Source organism: Scomber japonicus, chromosome 23 (genome assembly GCF_027409825.1).
Source record: "Scomber japonicus isolate fScoJap1 chromosome 23, fScoJap1.pri, whole genome shotgun sequence".
NCBI classification, from domain to species: domain Eukaryota; kingdom Metazoa; phylum Chordata; class Actinopteri; order Scombriformes; family Scombridae; genus Scomber; species Scomber japonicus.
Window position 1 is genome coordinate 17,472,519 of NC_070600.1, and position 16,104 is coordinate 17,488,622.

Below are 16,104 nucleotides of genomic sequence, written 5' to 3' on the forward strand. Positions count from 1 at the left end.
GCTGTCTTCATCTACTGACTGACTGCATATGTTTTAAGACTGAAAATCATAAATATAATTAATAATTATCATCAACAGCAAGCAAAAACAATATTTAGACTATATGGCATGTGCTTTGCTATAAGACATTGTTCAAACAGCTCCATCAATGCTTTCAACACGATCACCTAAATGCAACATAAAGCTTCTTTTTTTGATAAATTTAACTGTAGAGTATGTTCATTCAAATCATCCGTGCAAAGAAACAGAACAGCAAAAATAAATCTGGAACAAGATCCTGCACAAACAAGACTTACAGTAGCCTAAATTACAAAAAAGATAAAAGGAGAGTTTTTATGTAGAAGAATAAGTTAGAAAATCATAGCTGGGCCAATGATTTATGTTTGCTTGAAAATGATCTTAAATCGCCACTGGGTGTACCTAATAAATAGGCCAGTGAGTGTACATCCACGCTTATACACAGGCGGTGAAAGCAGCAGTGGAACATATAGCTGTGCCTTTAAGTATTCACTTCCGGGTAACAGCATCGGAAATACTTCTGGTTTACAGAAAGGCGGATCCCTCACTGCTACTTACCTTTCACAACTTCTTTGAACCCTCCTTTTTTATTTGTTCTTTCTCGGCAGCTTCCAGTTACGGTCCACTCCTAACTTCATCCCTTTCTCAAATCTTTTTTTTAATCGACGTTTAATCGAGTTGTACCGACCGTCCTTGCCGAGCCCCCCTCCTCTGCTCACACACAGCTTAGCTAACTTTTATCGCTCTCCAGCATTCAAGTTGACAACTTGCCCTGCAAAACTGCGGTGTGAATTGTACTTTTGAAAATCCAGGAAGAATGGGAGATAAAGAATTGATGTGGGCATTGAAGACCGGAGACATGGACGAAGTCAAAGCTAAAGTGGTTACGGTAAGATAAACGGGGGATAATGGCTATTCAAGCTCATTTGTGTGCAACAATTTTCTGACGAGTTAGTAAGCTAGGTAGCAAGCTAGCTAACAATACCCGCAGTTCTGCAATGCTAAGTAAGATTATTAACACTAGTAATGGCATGTGTAGTGTGTGGAGATTCAACACAGTTTGAGTTCAACTCGGAATAATTCAGGGTTGACGTTTTATTTTAGCTTGGACTAAGTCTGAAGTTAGCTAGCATTGTTGGCGACATACATTTGTCATTCATACATGGAGGAGGGGTAACCTTACTGTCTCGCCTTAAAGCACTTATCAGCGTTGTCATTCACGTAAATTAACATGCACATTATAATCTAGTGTGTTTTGAATTTGACTGCATATCTTCTCAGATCACGTTTAGTTATGCTAGCAGACAGCTATCGTTACCACTTTCCCCTGCAGAGAGCAACCTGTTGGCAGGCTAACCAACAATAGCATCAGCTGGTACGTGATTTTACACATTGAGGACAGACTGCTAACAGCTGTCTGCATTGTGGTGTAGACAATAGCTGGTTAACCACACCTGTGTTACTGAACAATGTGCGTTTATAATCAGTAGAAAGGGTTGTCTGTGGACGCGCTGTCAGGTAAGTTTCAGCTAATTTTGCTACTAGCGAGGCTAAACCGACCACACGGGCCCGGGTTCCTGGTGGGCGGGGGTCTCAGCTGTAAACCGAGGAGATGGAGACACTGATACCGCAAATCCCTCAGCACCATCCATGCTCCACCAACATAATCTCTTCCTTTGGAACAGACACATGGAAACGTCCAAGCTTTTAAATTCGGGATCCAAATTTGGGCCACACTGATTTCACAGTTTTAAAAAAGGTGGTGGTGGTGGGTGTGTGTGTGTGTGTGTGGGGGGGGGGTCTCTTGCTCCTGTAGAGCTTGTATATAGTGATTAAATGTGAATATGTGTTTTTTTTTTATTAATCAGTTTCAGGATCTTGATTGGACTAGTTTGTTTACACATACAAGGACCATGATCTCATTGCAATTATACAGAATAACAACACATAGGCCTACAGAAAGAATGACTATAAATAGATGAAAGAGTTTCTGTGAAGTGCAAACAGGATATAAGGAGTGCTCAGATAATTATTAAGCGTCATAAAAACTTATGCTGATAGTGGAAAGTTTATCTTAGTGATATCACAAATAGTTTGGATTCAGTCCTGATCCAGTGTTCAACTAACACAATTGCGATGGGGAAATTTAAAGCCTCCAGGGTAGGACCCAGCCGATACTGGATTTTTGGGGATGATACCCATACAGATATTGGGCATTTAAAAAAATCCAATATCAATATATCGGCCAATAATCGTATATATACAGAATATGTGTATAAAACAGACATCAGGTTTTCAGTTGTGACAAAGATATGTAATGCAGGCATGATATTTTACAGTATAACTATAAACACAATGCACTGAAACTGTTAACTTCACTGGGAATTTAATAATTATAAATTCCTAATAAATAATAAAATAATAAATACGATAAATAAATATATAAAGTAAATAATAAAAAATATACAAAAATGGTAGATTCATTAAATAAATAAATAAAAACATGTACTAATATATTTAACTTGATATAAGAAAAAGAATCACATACACATAAAACGTTGCCTATATAACCTTAAAAAATATTGGTGCATATCAGCCGATAATTTATTAACTTTATTATTATTAACTTTATTTATAGACTCTGGAATTATTAATAAGTTAGAAGGAGTTAGTGTAATTTTAAGGATTTTAATATGGTAGTAATATGTGTTTGGGGGGGAAACAATGTCTGATACACAATATTGTTCAAAGCAGAGCCTTTTTATATGTAGTAATACGCGTCTGGAGGCTGAAGGTTTTTGCAGTGTAGGTTTGACTATATTAATAGCCTGTTTTCATATCCAAAATGTGTCTCTTGAACATCAAACACTCCCCCTGCAGACTTGAGAGGTGTCTGTAAAATTATCCTGTTAAAAGGCTATATTCAGGTGGAATTAATGCTATTCACAATGGATTAAGAATCAGATATAGCAACACTCCACTTAAATTTGTGTATTTTTGCCTTTCATTTTAAATTCAAATGTTGTTTTTCATGGGTTCATAGTTCCTCCACCTTTTTTTTTTTAAAGGCACAAGATGGCTGAAACTTCAAAGTCACATGAAAGCTAGAGATATTGTAGAAAAAGATGTAAATGAACATTATAAGATACAGTACAGGACATGTTGGCATATTAGAGCCAGCTTAATTGGAAAGCTGTGTCTTTATCAGGTGTATAACCCACTGTTACTCGTTATTATTCTGAAGTTATGATCGCAGTTGCAGAATTAGGCAGTTGGGAGTTTTCAACAAGCAGTATTTTTCTCGTTTTGACGGTCCTCTTGAAACTCGTAGCCATTTCACTGTCCACAAAAGTCTGATTACAAACATCTGCAGTGCTTTACCGCTTTTCTGTGGTGGAAACAAAACCATTTCGATTTTATCAGCCACTGGAGCGACAGTCATTGACGGTAACATTTAAAACTATTAACCCTTACATACTGCTCATATTCTGGCATTATATCTTCATATCTCTAAACACAATAGAGCAGAGAGTGTATTCTTGAGTTTTTACACTTTTTAAAAAATAAGAATGGGTCAAACACTCAACTTTTTGTGTATTCTAGGTCATATAAGGCAACGTCATCAAATTTCTGGCTAAAAGAAAAGTTTTTAAGTTGTGTTTTCTTGTCTCAAATATAATACTCAGTCGAATTAGACCCTGAATAGTATGTAAGGGTTAAAAGAGGTTGAGGTTTGATATCCATCACTGCTAATGGATTCAGTGGAATGGGTGTTAAAGGAAGAATAGTCTTCAGTGTATTGTACTTGACCTTCAGCGGAGTTTGTGATGAAAGTGAAGTGTGGCAGTCACAGCCAGGCAGTGGTATAGTGTGGATTATGATATTGTTGATGAATGATTTCAGGGTCACAGTTACAGACTCGGTTCAACTGAAAGATAGCAGCCACAGCCAGCTCCTGTATGTTTTCTACCCAGAGCTCCAGGGCTTAATTTTTTACATTACTGATCAATGCAAACTCAACTCGCAGCCAAAAAATGTTTAATTCTTCCCCTTTCACTGTTTCCTGTTTGCTGCCTAAACATAGAGCAGTTAAAGCAGTACTACGGTGCAACCTTATAAAGACATTTTTGCTTCATATTGTATTGTGCAAGCAGCTTTTTGAACTTGAAAATTGATCTTATTATATCTTGATGGTCTGTAGTAGATAAATTGAGTATTGGTTTCTCTCAGTCAAACTATGCAAGTTCGGATATTGTGTATCACAAAACTGTAATGAAGTGATGTGGGCCAGGAAAGGACTATTTTTGCTGGATCATTACATTTTGATAACCAGATTTCTAGACAGTATCTAATCTCCTGTCACTATAATAGTAAAAATACAGTTCTGCTATTTGCCCAGTCCCCCTTTTTGACTGGCATCTCAGCTTTATTAGATTTCCTCTTAGGTGCCTTGGGGGAACCAGATAGTCAAGCTACTTCTGTCGTCCCCAGATCAGGTGTTTTCATATGAGGGTCTTGTGTAACAAGATAGACCTCTACCTCCCAAGGCTTCTAATAATCATACATCCTGTAATGGAGGCTCATTTTCTGAGCTGCCGAATGCTTTTGCCTTCATCCATATGCAGACAAAAAGGTAATCATATACAATTTTGGAAGCACTAACAGTCACAGATGTGTTTGATATGTTTTCCATTAGGTATTGTCACTGAAAGGCTACCTGGTCCACACAAAGCTGTGTGTGTGCATAGTATGGTGTATGGTGTGATGTGGATGAGGAAGGGCGGTGAATAAGTCTCTTCTCCTTGCTGCTGCTAAGTTGACGGTCTGTGGTCTAATAGCATCACAAGGGGGAAATAACTAGGAGAGGATGTTGTGCATGTAATTGTAACTGAAGTTTAGTGTGAGCTTATATTAACAGTGAGTGTTTCTGTTTCAACTAACAAAAGGTTCCTCAGATATCCTATTAATGCATATTGCTGACTTTTGGCAACATTGAGTGTATCTGCTCAGTCCTGGGCTTCCCTGCTTAGGCTGCTGCCCCCGTGACCCGACCCCGGATAAGCGGCAGAAGATGAATGGATGGATGGCTCAGTCCTGTTGATGTACTCTCTCTTTTTTTCCAGGCCGAGGATGCCAACCGGACCCTGGATGGTGGGAGGAAGCCTCTGCACTATGCTGCAGACTTCGGTCAGAAGGATGTGGTAGAGTTCCTCATTTCTATAGGAGCAGATGTCAATGTAAGAACCGCAACAACCAGTTCACATTGCCACCTTTTTGCATTTATTTGCCTACTGCCCAGGGCAGCAGTGCCCACAAAAAATAACAGTGCATATGTCTACCTTCCTTCATTGTCTAAGCCTGTTCTTTGCCTGCTTGAGTTTACATAAGCGTTATCAGTTTGTTTAAACAAAAGCAGTATGGGTGTTTAAAACCAGTTCATCATATGCTTTTCATATAGTCAACATCCATTTTTTCTCTCTAAACAATAAGGCTTATCAAACCTCACATTTAGCCTGATCGGCCCCCAGAGATTCGGTAGTCTCTCATGGTGTCGTGGTAGGATATTGATCCGTATCCACTTAACAGCACTTACCCATCCAGCGCTTATTGACATCTGTAATTTGGTTGCAGCTCTTTTGTAATTTGCAGCTTTTTCTAAAGGTCTCAGATGCCTGTTCAATAAGTTGCAGAATTGCTTGAGCAAAGCACCACACATTTTTGAACCCCAGTGTACCTCTGGTCATGGTGATAAGTATCAAACCAACCTTGGAGAAACAATTCACATAGTTATTTGAAAACCAGTACTGTTCTATAAAGAGTAAAACTTCTCTTAAATTAGTTTTTTTTTTCATTTATTTTAATAAACCGAGGGATGTGCCTATGATTTGCTGATGTGTTGTTGTTGCTCCCGCTTCAGGCTCCAGACAAACATGGGCTCACTCCACTGATCTCTGCCTGTTTCGAGGGTCACCTCTCCTGTGTCAAGGTCCTGCTAGAAAAGGTTGGTATTCTGATTTGAGCATGCATTCATGCATATACATGCATCTGCACACAGAAGTGCCCTGGTGTCCTTCACCCACCAGTGCATGTTGATGTGTCAGAGGCTCCATGTGAGTCATGAGTGCTGATGAGGTAACTCACTGGACAAAGGGCCTTTAACGCAGTCCTGTGGAGGCTGTGCTGGAATGTTCATAGAGCATCACAGTATTGCTGCTGTTCACTTGTTTTGTGTGTGTGTGTGTGTTTTTAAAGCAGTTTCATTCATGGGTGCACAAACGTTAGCTCCACCTAAATCTCTGCCCGATCCTTCACCTCAGCCTCCCTTAGTTGTTCAGCTCTGGAACGATCTTCAATGCTACTCAGATACATGCAGACATATGCACACATGCATTCACAGTCACAGCTGTGAGGAGAGAGACAATACTGTGACACAGCTGACATAGGCTGTAGTAATGCAACTCAATAGCAAGCGTACCATATTCATGTCCATTCAAGCAAACGTCATCCAGCTGAAGACAACAGATTTGTACCATTGCCTCACAGTTGAAAAGATTGCCTCATTTGTAGGTGGAGGGAGGACCTTGTTACTGCTCAATCTTAATAACAGTCTAATCTGAGTAGTGCTTTCACAAGCAGGTTCATCATCTTGGACGGCTAGGTACGGCAACACCACTTGGACAAAATACACGCAACATGTTGTTCAAGGTGGAGAAATCTAAAAAATCAAGTGATAATTACAGACATTTCTAATGCAGTGTATTCAACTATTCCACAAAATTTGGCAGTTTTGTTATCAATTACTAGAGAGGATGCAACATTTTTAGAGGGTTTTCACTGCATAAGCAAAAGTATGTTTGAATTTTTCAAGATGATTAAAAATGAAAGGGTACTAAACTGTGTCAGGCTTTGAAAAAATATACAAAACTATCCTCAGTGATCAGTTCAGAATAATCATTAAGTTAAAAAATACATTTTTTAATATATATTATTAAAAACATGTCTGCTACTTATAAATCCAGATTGATTGATTTTTAATTGAGTCTAGAACGCTTTTAAATCTCTTTTTAAATACAATAACTAACAATTTATAATCATTATTGAGCAAGCTTATGGGCCTCCAGTTGTCAATTATAAGCAAGTCCTTTATTTCAGTTCAGGTATTTGATGAATGACATCCGGTGTAATTTGTCATGCTGGTAGGAACTGTAGATTTAGAATTGCTCTCTGAAAATACATCCAGAAGGTATGGGGCTAGCAACAGCAGAAAGTAGCTTTTAAAATTCAGAGGTGATTTTAATCATTATGAGGTGACTTATCACTTCTTTAGATGATTTATGGCATCTATGAGTTCTTATATAGTAACTGGAGAATCACACATTAACTTTTCCCCCCAGCTAAATGAGTTTACACCTTCCACATAATTAGAAAATGCTTACATAGCATCCACAGTAGAACAATATGTATAGCACCACTTGGAGATATTCTTCGTATTATCAAATTCAGAGTAAAATTGTTATTGGCATGTGAATTTTCTGGTTTAAAGAAATAAACAGAGAGAGACAAATACGAGATAAAGGTGAGCGCAATTTAATTCAGGTGGAGCAGAGACAGCTTTATTTTTGAAAGCCAGTGTCTTCTGTTAGTAGCACAAACTGAGCATCACTGTGGGAGAGGAGCGTACAACCTCGAGGACTGCATGCTGTCGTGTAGATGGCTTGCATGCAAGTGTGTTTCAAACCGTCAAACTGTCAGGAAGAGATAGATATTCAGGAGGCTCAGGGTGAGTGAGCAGCTGTCTGTTCCCAGCCAGGCTAAATGAGGCAAGGTAAATGAAAGCTGTTTCGCGCTAGAATCATCTTGGCTCAACGAAAGTAATGGGAAACAGGGAGGGGGGTTTTCACAAGTAAACTCACACTACCGATAAAAGGAGTAATTTTTTTTACACCCAATACAATTGCACATGCACCATTCACACTGACTTTTTTTTATTAGTCCAATTTTAGCTGCACTTTGAGGCAGACATTTGAAAAAGAGGAAACTGTAATCTATGCGCAGGAAACAGTCGTGTCAGGCTGGAGAGACACTTGCATGGTACTGCTTACTTATTCCTGTTGGCATCGTCTGTATTCATCCTCCATTTTCATAAACACCCTCTATCCCTCGCATCAGCAACCCAGCAGTCTTGCAAGCAGTTGGCCAGCAGCTGGCAGGCAGCTGACTACTGCTGTCTGCTGGCCGTCAGCGCTGTTGGCTCAAAGATTAAACGAAGGAAGCAGCCAATGCCAACAGGAAGAGAAAAAACTGTTTACTACTCCATAAGTTGTTCTCTGTAAAAGTAGCCAATGTAACGTTGGCAAGCTATTCTGGGCAGGTTCATTGTTCTGACTCTTTTTCACATGAACTATCAGCCCTGAATGTCTTATCCAAAATAATTGAATTTATTGTTGTCGCCTTTTCTACCATAGGCTTGATCAGTTATGAGTTACATGAGCTGTGTTTTATTTCTACTATTATTAAGATAACAACTTGGTAGAATGATTTTTCTCATTTTTAGAGATGCTTCTATCTTCCTTTTTAGAAGCAGGTCTTCCAAAATGTGGACGGTCTGCTGGACGACACATTTTATGTCACACATCACCTCCACATCAGAATGATAGGATTCAGCTATAACAGTATATGGTACCTTTTTTTTTTTAAGAAAATAGACTGTTTTATCAACTGCAGCTTTTTTTCTTTATTTCCCCTGCTACTAGTCACATATCCATAACCTCAGTAGATCTAGCCAGAAGCACTTCTATATCTGAAATAGGCTGCAAGTACTACATCTGCATTGGAAACGAAAGCCCCTTGGGTGGACCGTCACTTTTTTTTTTTATGAAGCCTTTGTCTGTCATATTGTATGAGACGAGACAGACCTGTGTGTCAGCCGTAGCTCATCTGAACAGGGATTACAGTGGAAGGCGAAGATATGAACCCACGGGTTTTCTCCTCTCACAGCTCTGTACTCATCTCCACTAAGCACCAACAAGGATTAACGCTGAGATGCCGCCAAAAGGTCATCAGTCACCACAGGGACCAGATCTCAATACATGTACCCCTGGTAGCTCCGAAAGCTCACCATGTGTCTTAACATGAGATGAATAGATTGTCCCAGAGCCACATCGTTGACTGTGCGCCTTCATATTCACTCTGTCTGGCAGCACCTGTAGCACCACAGCCACCGTCGTGGAAAAAGGAGCCTTTTGAGAATACTGAATTGTGACAATTGGACTGTCAGACATTCTTGTGTTGGCAAACAAAATGGCTTGGTTCCCTGGTGCATCATGGGAGCTGACCCCTGCCCCCATGACTGCATGTTGGGCTGTCGTTAGCAAAAAATTATGAAAGACCATTTTAACCCCAATAGGTGACCCAGCCGTGAGATCCTGCCGAAGAGTGCTGACTACAGCCCGGAGAGGCAGTGAAAGGACACACACACAGGCGTACACACATGAATATAAACACATACTTTTTCTTCTGTGAGGAACTGTAACCATTGACAAAGAAGAAATGCAGCATTATTTTAGCAAATGAGTTCCTATTATGGCCTTGCTCTTTAAAGTTGACCCTAGAAGGTGTCATGAGACCATCTATTTATTTTTTCTGTACACATTGTAATTCTCCAAATTCGAAAAATAGAATAAAAAGTAAATGTGTTTGTTTTGCCTCTATTGATAACACTGTCTTATTATGGCAATGCTACCCAGAAGTACGATGTAAGGTTAATAAAATATTCACTAATGATGAGTGAACTTAGATTCCAGCTCTGCTCTCAGTATAGAAGGCATTTTGTGCTTCACACACATTTTAGTTGACTTTTGCACAAGGAATAAATTTTGTTGTTATTATTTTCCTGATCCTGGAGATGATCTTCTGGGTCTTGTTTAATCAGTAATAATAATAATAACTCTATTCATATAGCACCTTTTTTTAAAAACAAAGTTTACAAAGTGCTTTGACAGACAAAGGAAAAGCAGTACAATAAATGTGATTATGTAAAATGAAATGAAATAAAAGACAGAAGCAATAAACAAACAGACAAACGACATCACATAAAGGCAGAAAAATGAGAAATGAGTTTTAAGAAGTGAATTAAAAGATTCTGCAAGCCTTATTTCCTCAGTCAGTGAAATGTCAGAAAAATAGTCATTTTATCAGCCTGAAAAATATACTCAATTTATCAGCATGACACAGCCCTTACCTTTTACAGAAACTAGAATCGGCATTCATGGGCCTTTTTACTTAAACTACTACAATTAATAATTTATTATCAACAAGTTATAGTTGCCATCAATGCACTGTTGTGCAGCTCTAAACTTCATAACTCATTCCAATAACTTGTATTTTTATTTTAAAGTTTTAGAACCACTCTTTCAACCATCCCTAAAATCATTACTTCAGGCAGAACCCTATCCCAGACAACCTGATCCAATACAGTTATTGATTTTTCCCCTGTTCCCATAATAAAATCTGCCCTCTCACTGGTTGGTAATGTGTGACCAGTGCCAACAGGTCAATAGTCTGATGTAAGCAGTGTTAAGACAGAGTGAGGAGAGAGGAGTAAGCATTATTTGACAATTTATGCATGGTAGACCTTTTCAAATTCATTCACTAGTGGAATAATGAAAACTTAATGGACACTTTGGCAGGTCGCTGGCATTGTGTTACTGACCCAGCGCTGCTTCGTATGGCTTCATAATCCAGGACGATGATGCATCTCAGTTTGACTGGAGATACCCTGGGAGTCTATTCTTATTCATTAGGCCGGTGTCTCTTTGTGCCACTGGCTTCTCTTTGAATGGATAATGTTTAGACAGTGAGGTGTTCATGAGGGGCTATTATTCAAGTTGGGGGGAAAGCTCATTACTGTAAGTGGTGTCAGGAGTATGACACTGTGCTTGGTTGGCCGTTTGGGATGTCACGGTGTATCCTGAGAGATGGTAACTGTGAGGAGTATAGGCCAGAGCTATTATTGTAACTCTACTGTAAATACCCATGGGTAGTATCAATCTGTGGCAGACCCTCTAGAATCATGTTCGGGGGACCATACGCGTGGGGACCAGAGGGGAATGCTCATTATAAGATTGTTTTTACCTCAAATATGTTGGTCTACAAAAAGTTATATAATTGTGTTTGTCAGAGAGACACCTTGTTTGTGCCCAAACAAACATGGTATTGGTGGTGAAAAGGCCTTAGGTCAAGGTCTAATGCCATTTCCTACCATCTAAATGAGGCCTGTAGAGTCAGCTATGAGGTATGGTCTTGAACCAGCTACTAATGACTTCCCCAGAGTTGGAGAAAGAAGGGAGGGGGGAAAGAGAGATTCCCCCTAGTCCACCCCTTCACCCCCCCCCCCCCCCCCCCCGAACTTGTTAGAGTGGAGAGAGCACAATGATTGGTTACAAAGTACCTGATATGAATGAGTCAGTGGCACAAAAACTTTATCACTATTTTTTTTTTTTTTTTTTTGCTTTGGTTCATTTATGTTTTTACATATGTCTTAAAACAACCGTTTAAATATCAGGAAGAAATTATCAGAATTTCTGTGTATTTACAGATAAAATGAGGGTAAATTGATGGTCTTGTTACACCAGGACACCAAAGCCATCATATGTGTATAAAGGTATTATCATGTGTAAACTAGGGCTGTGGTGATGTAAAAGTTTTGAAACTGGTTTAATATTAATCCCATGACTGAACAGGCAATGAGAGCACATGAATGAGGCTGGTAAAAATGATCCGTCGCGTCCCTTTTTGTATCTGTGGGTTGTTTCCACAACACCCACTGCTAAGGGACTAGCTTTATCGAGGTTATCAGTGAGATCTGCGCCTGTTAGCCCCGGGTCAGTCTACCTCCTCCAGCTTGTTTTTTTGGCATCCAGCTGAGGGGACAGCAGTAGTCAGTCCTGTTGTGTCGGAGCCTCTGTGTGAGATCTCTTTATGACAAATGCTGAAACAGGTTTAAGCTTGTACCCTGGACGAGACAAGCAAAACCAGAACCCAACCCAACCCTGGGGTAAACTACTGCTTTTGGTTGTAAAATATGGCAATTGCTCAAAGGGACTAAGGGGGCCAGCAGATGCCATAGTTAAACTTGGACTGACGTAATCCGAGTATTGACAGATGCATACTTTCAAGAAATATGAAGTGTGTTACAAATGTTTCAAAAACCTTTCTTACTTAGTTTTTTGTCTCCTTACCAATTAGAGATGTAGATCTGATGGGTTACCGGCTCGGCTCTGGTAAATCTCTCGCTCGGGATGTGCTCTGTCGCTCCTGTGGCATGGAATTTGCTCCCAGACAACCATCCTCACACTTCTGGGCGCTCAAACTGGGTCACATTGTTTTGTTTTTTTGATGCCCTGCTTCTCCACGCAACAATAGACTCTCTCTGCCGTGGCTCTGTAAGCCTTTCGCTAAGAGGCTAAAGTTGGCAGGCCAAACAAAGCGGTGTCTCTCCACTACATGCCCCTCTACTCCTCTGTCGCCCATTAAATCTGTTGTCACTACATGTGCATCTAACGTGTTGCTTATTTCATCGCCTTTTTTGTCTTACAGACATTTCTTGTCATCAGTAATCCGTATCATTGCGTCCACTCTCTTTCACAGTCCTTCTGTCCCTCCTTCTTATCTGTCAGAGTTCAACTGAGTTTGTGTTGTCTGGATTTAGACAGTGACAGTCACAGTAAAAGTGATAGAAATGTTGCCACTATTGATTCGGTAGCATACCATGGTAGCATATATGGGTTTGTGTTACATCTAGGGGTGTGTATAGTACACTCAACTCACGAGACATGACGATACACAATATTGAATAACGAGAATGAGATTTTAACACTATTTTTGCGAAAACTTAAATGATGAAATATATGACTGGAAAAATAATCTTTTATTTGTCACAAAATGCAAAACATTCCAGAAATGTCATCTTTTAATGAATGTCACTTCAGTTCTACTTTCTAAGTATGAATTATCATATGCACCCCCTCCACTCCACCATATAGATAGACCATACCATAACCATAAGTACCAAAATAATATAATCACAAATACCAAAAATGTATTATGAAACAATTCTAGTATATAAATATAAATTAAATAAAGAATAGAATTACCACAGATTATAACATATTGCTAATTAAAAAAAAAAAAAAAAACATAAATAAAAGTTAATCCTGTGCTGCCCCCTGAATACTGCTTCACAAGACAGCATTCACCGCAACAAGAAATATAGTCACATTTAAATCTCTCGAGATCTCGTCAAGTTTTATCCCTAGTAACTGATTAGTGCCGTTGACTGTCCATGGTACATGGTTGGCCACCACAATAAAGCCCCTTTTTCACCATAGGGATTCTTCTGTGAGATCTATCAACTTTCCCTTTTGTCACTTTTCTAACTTTTTAGTTGTGATCTCTGCTGTCTATAACGTCCTCCCTACCCTGATATAGTCCTATCTTAACCAGCCTCTCGTCATTAAATCCTACTAAAACTGAAATTAGCAACAATCTGCCAAGTAATGTTATGTTCCAGGGTTTTTTAGTCATTGGCATCATTACAAATATTAATGTGATTTTGATTAACGTCTTTCTACTTTTTGGAATAGAAAGTTCAGGGTTTTGATTTTGGCTCCGTTGTTCTTGGCACCCAACAAGTTCCTGATCTCTGTGGTAGTACTCGATGTCCTAGAAACTATAGTGTTTGCAGAGAGGTTGTGTGTTTGCTTAATAACCATAAAACACTGTTGATTGTTGCAAGGAGTGTTTTTTTTGTCTCCCCGTAATACAGAGAACAACATAATGACTCCTTGTTTTTTCTGAAAATTACCTCCCAAACTATGCTGTTGATTTTAAATCTATTATTGACATAATTCACTAAATGCTCACAATCGTTAAGATGTGGAGGAAATTGGAAAGAGGGGATTTTTAGCTCTTGAGTTTAGTTATGTGGCTACTTAATACCTGCAGCCATTCTGTTGCAAAAAGGCGTTAGGACACTGTTCAAAAAGGGGCTTTCAAATTCAGGTCTTTGCTCTTCCCCTTAACCCCTGTCCTGATAAATTCTGTCATACTGCGATGAAGTCTTGATACACCTACTAAGCATATTTAATATTCATGTCCCCTCTCCCCCGCAGGGAGCTGACAAAGACGGAAAAGGACCAGACGGCATCAGTGCCTTTGAAGCTGCCGAGAGCGATGCCATAAAGGCTCTGCTGAAGTGAAACCACCACAGTGTGGGAGGTGGCTGGACAGGTGGGTGAACGGACGGACAGACAGACGGATGCAGTGGTCCCCTGACAGAAGATGGACTCGCCCCTTTACCCTGATCAACCTCCGTCTTAACACTGCTTTTGTCTGTTTGTTGTGAAGGGTCATTTTATCTGTCTAGTGATTTTCCTTTCCCGTTTGTTTTTTGTTTGTTTTTGTTTTTTTTCCCCCACCCCCAGGTTTTTGGGATAGGATTCTTTCTTTTTTTTTCTTTTTTTTTGGCCTCTCTTTGTAGCCACTTGACGTAAGGACTTGGTAATTATTACTCCCTTAGGGACCAAACACTGGGGGAACACTCTCACACCTGGACCCTAAAACACTGCTCAGACTAGAAACTCCGATTCTGTAACGTAAACGCGAAGCTTAGCACTTAAATACACATCTCTCATTTTGCAGTCGTCTCTTAAACCTGAAATGAAATGATGATAAATCAATAGCGTGTTAATATTTTTTACGATTTCAATATAAGTATTGTAAGGCCAGGGCTTTAATCTCATCATGAACAGAATTGCACTGTACTATACTAGATAGAGTGAAAAGAACGGTTGTAAAGTTTCATTATATTAACCTTTCATTATGTGTGGCCTCTTCCTCTACCTTGAGTTTTTTTAATAGACTAAACTGTCCCTCCAATCCAATCTTTGAAACTTTGAAACTAATGTTGGATGAGAAAGGTGGAGAGGTCAGATTTTCCTTTTCTACTTAGCCCTGTATCGCTTACATATCAAATGGCGTTTTGGACAAATTTTACGTCAGTGATGCATAAAAAAGATTTTCCCAATCTCCATGCTGGCTAACTCGAAAGACTTGAATGTTGTGATTTTGAAATCTGTTACTGAAACCCTTTGAAGCAATGATAACAGCACATAATAGAATATGGAATTTTAGAAATTTGTTCATTTTGTCACCCTAAGAGTGAGATTTCAGACTGAAAAATTTCAGACCTTTTTGTTGCAGCCTCTCTGTTTATTTGGCAAATGGTTTACTCCGAGTTCTCTGAATGATGAGTAAATGGGGGGTTTGAGTTGAAACCGGAGGGTGGGGGCTGTTGGTGTTCGCCTTGCCTTGGATTTGGTTAGAAGCCCTGCCTGTTTCGCTGCATGTCAAAACTGCCTCTGCTTTTACGCTATGATATGGTCGCTGTCCTCTTTTGGTTGCTTTCAAATGACTTACTTGTAATGGAAAAAAAGATGCTCTTGCTGACTTTGTTGTGACAAAAAGTCTGTAAAAACAGAAATAAAAAATATCTAGAAAAATGTTCTGTCATCTGAACCTATTTTCATTGAAAACAGATTGGAATAAACCTTTAAAATTGATCCCTTTATAATTAAATTGATTGTTTGCAGATGTATCACTGTGCCGTCTACCATGAGGTATGTAAACTTCACATCATAATGTCTGCTGATAAATTGAGAATTCAGTTATTTATTCAATTAACTGAATAAAACATTGTTATATGTGATCTTTGTCATGTGACTAAATGAAGACACACACTTACTGTGATCATTCCAGCCAGCCCAACAACTCTATCTCAAACATGAAAAAGAAGACAAATAGTTGTTGTCATACCAATCAACCACCTTGAGCTACTACATTATGAGTCACAGACTCACTTTGATTCCCACTAGATTCTGCTGAATGTCTGGACTCTAAATAAGTTTCACATTACAATAGGACATTCAGTTCCAATGCAGAGAGAGCAAGTTTTGTCCTAGTCACTTTAGTCATTTAGTTTTGTGTGACCACTACTCAAATTAAACTGATAAACTGGAACCATTGTGA

The 16,104-nt window shown here is 39.2% G+C and overlaps 1 protein-coding gene across 1 annotated transcript; it reads left to right on the forward strand.

Annotated features, from left to right (window-relative positions):
* Positions 1-533: 533 nt before the first annotated feature.
* On the forward strand, positions 534-15,578 carry mtpn (myotrophin). Its single transcript, XM_053314007.1, has 4 exons — positions 534-907; positions 5,142-5,255; positions 5,936-6,019; positions 14,190-15,578. The coding sequence occupies exons 1-4, from the start codon at positions 836-838 to the stop codon at positions 14,274-14,276; spliced, it is 357 nt and encodes a 118-aa protein (XP_053169982.1). The 5' UTR covers positions 534-835; the 3' UTR covers positions 14,277-15,578.
* The last annotated feature ends 526 nt before the right edge of the window (positions 15,579-16,104 follow it).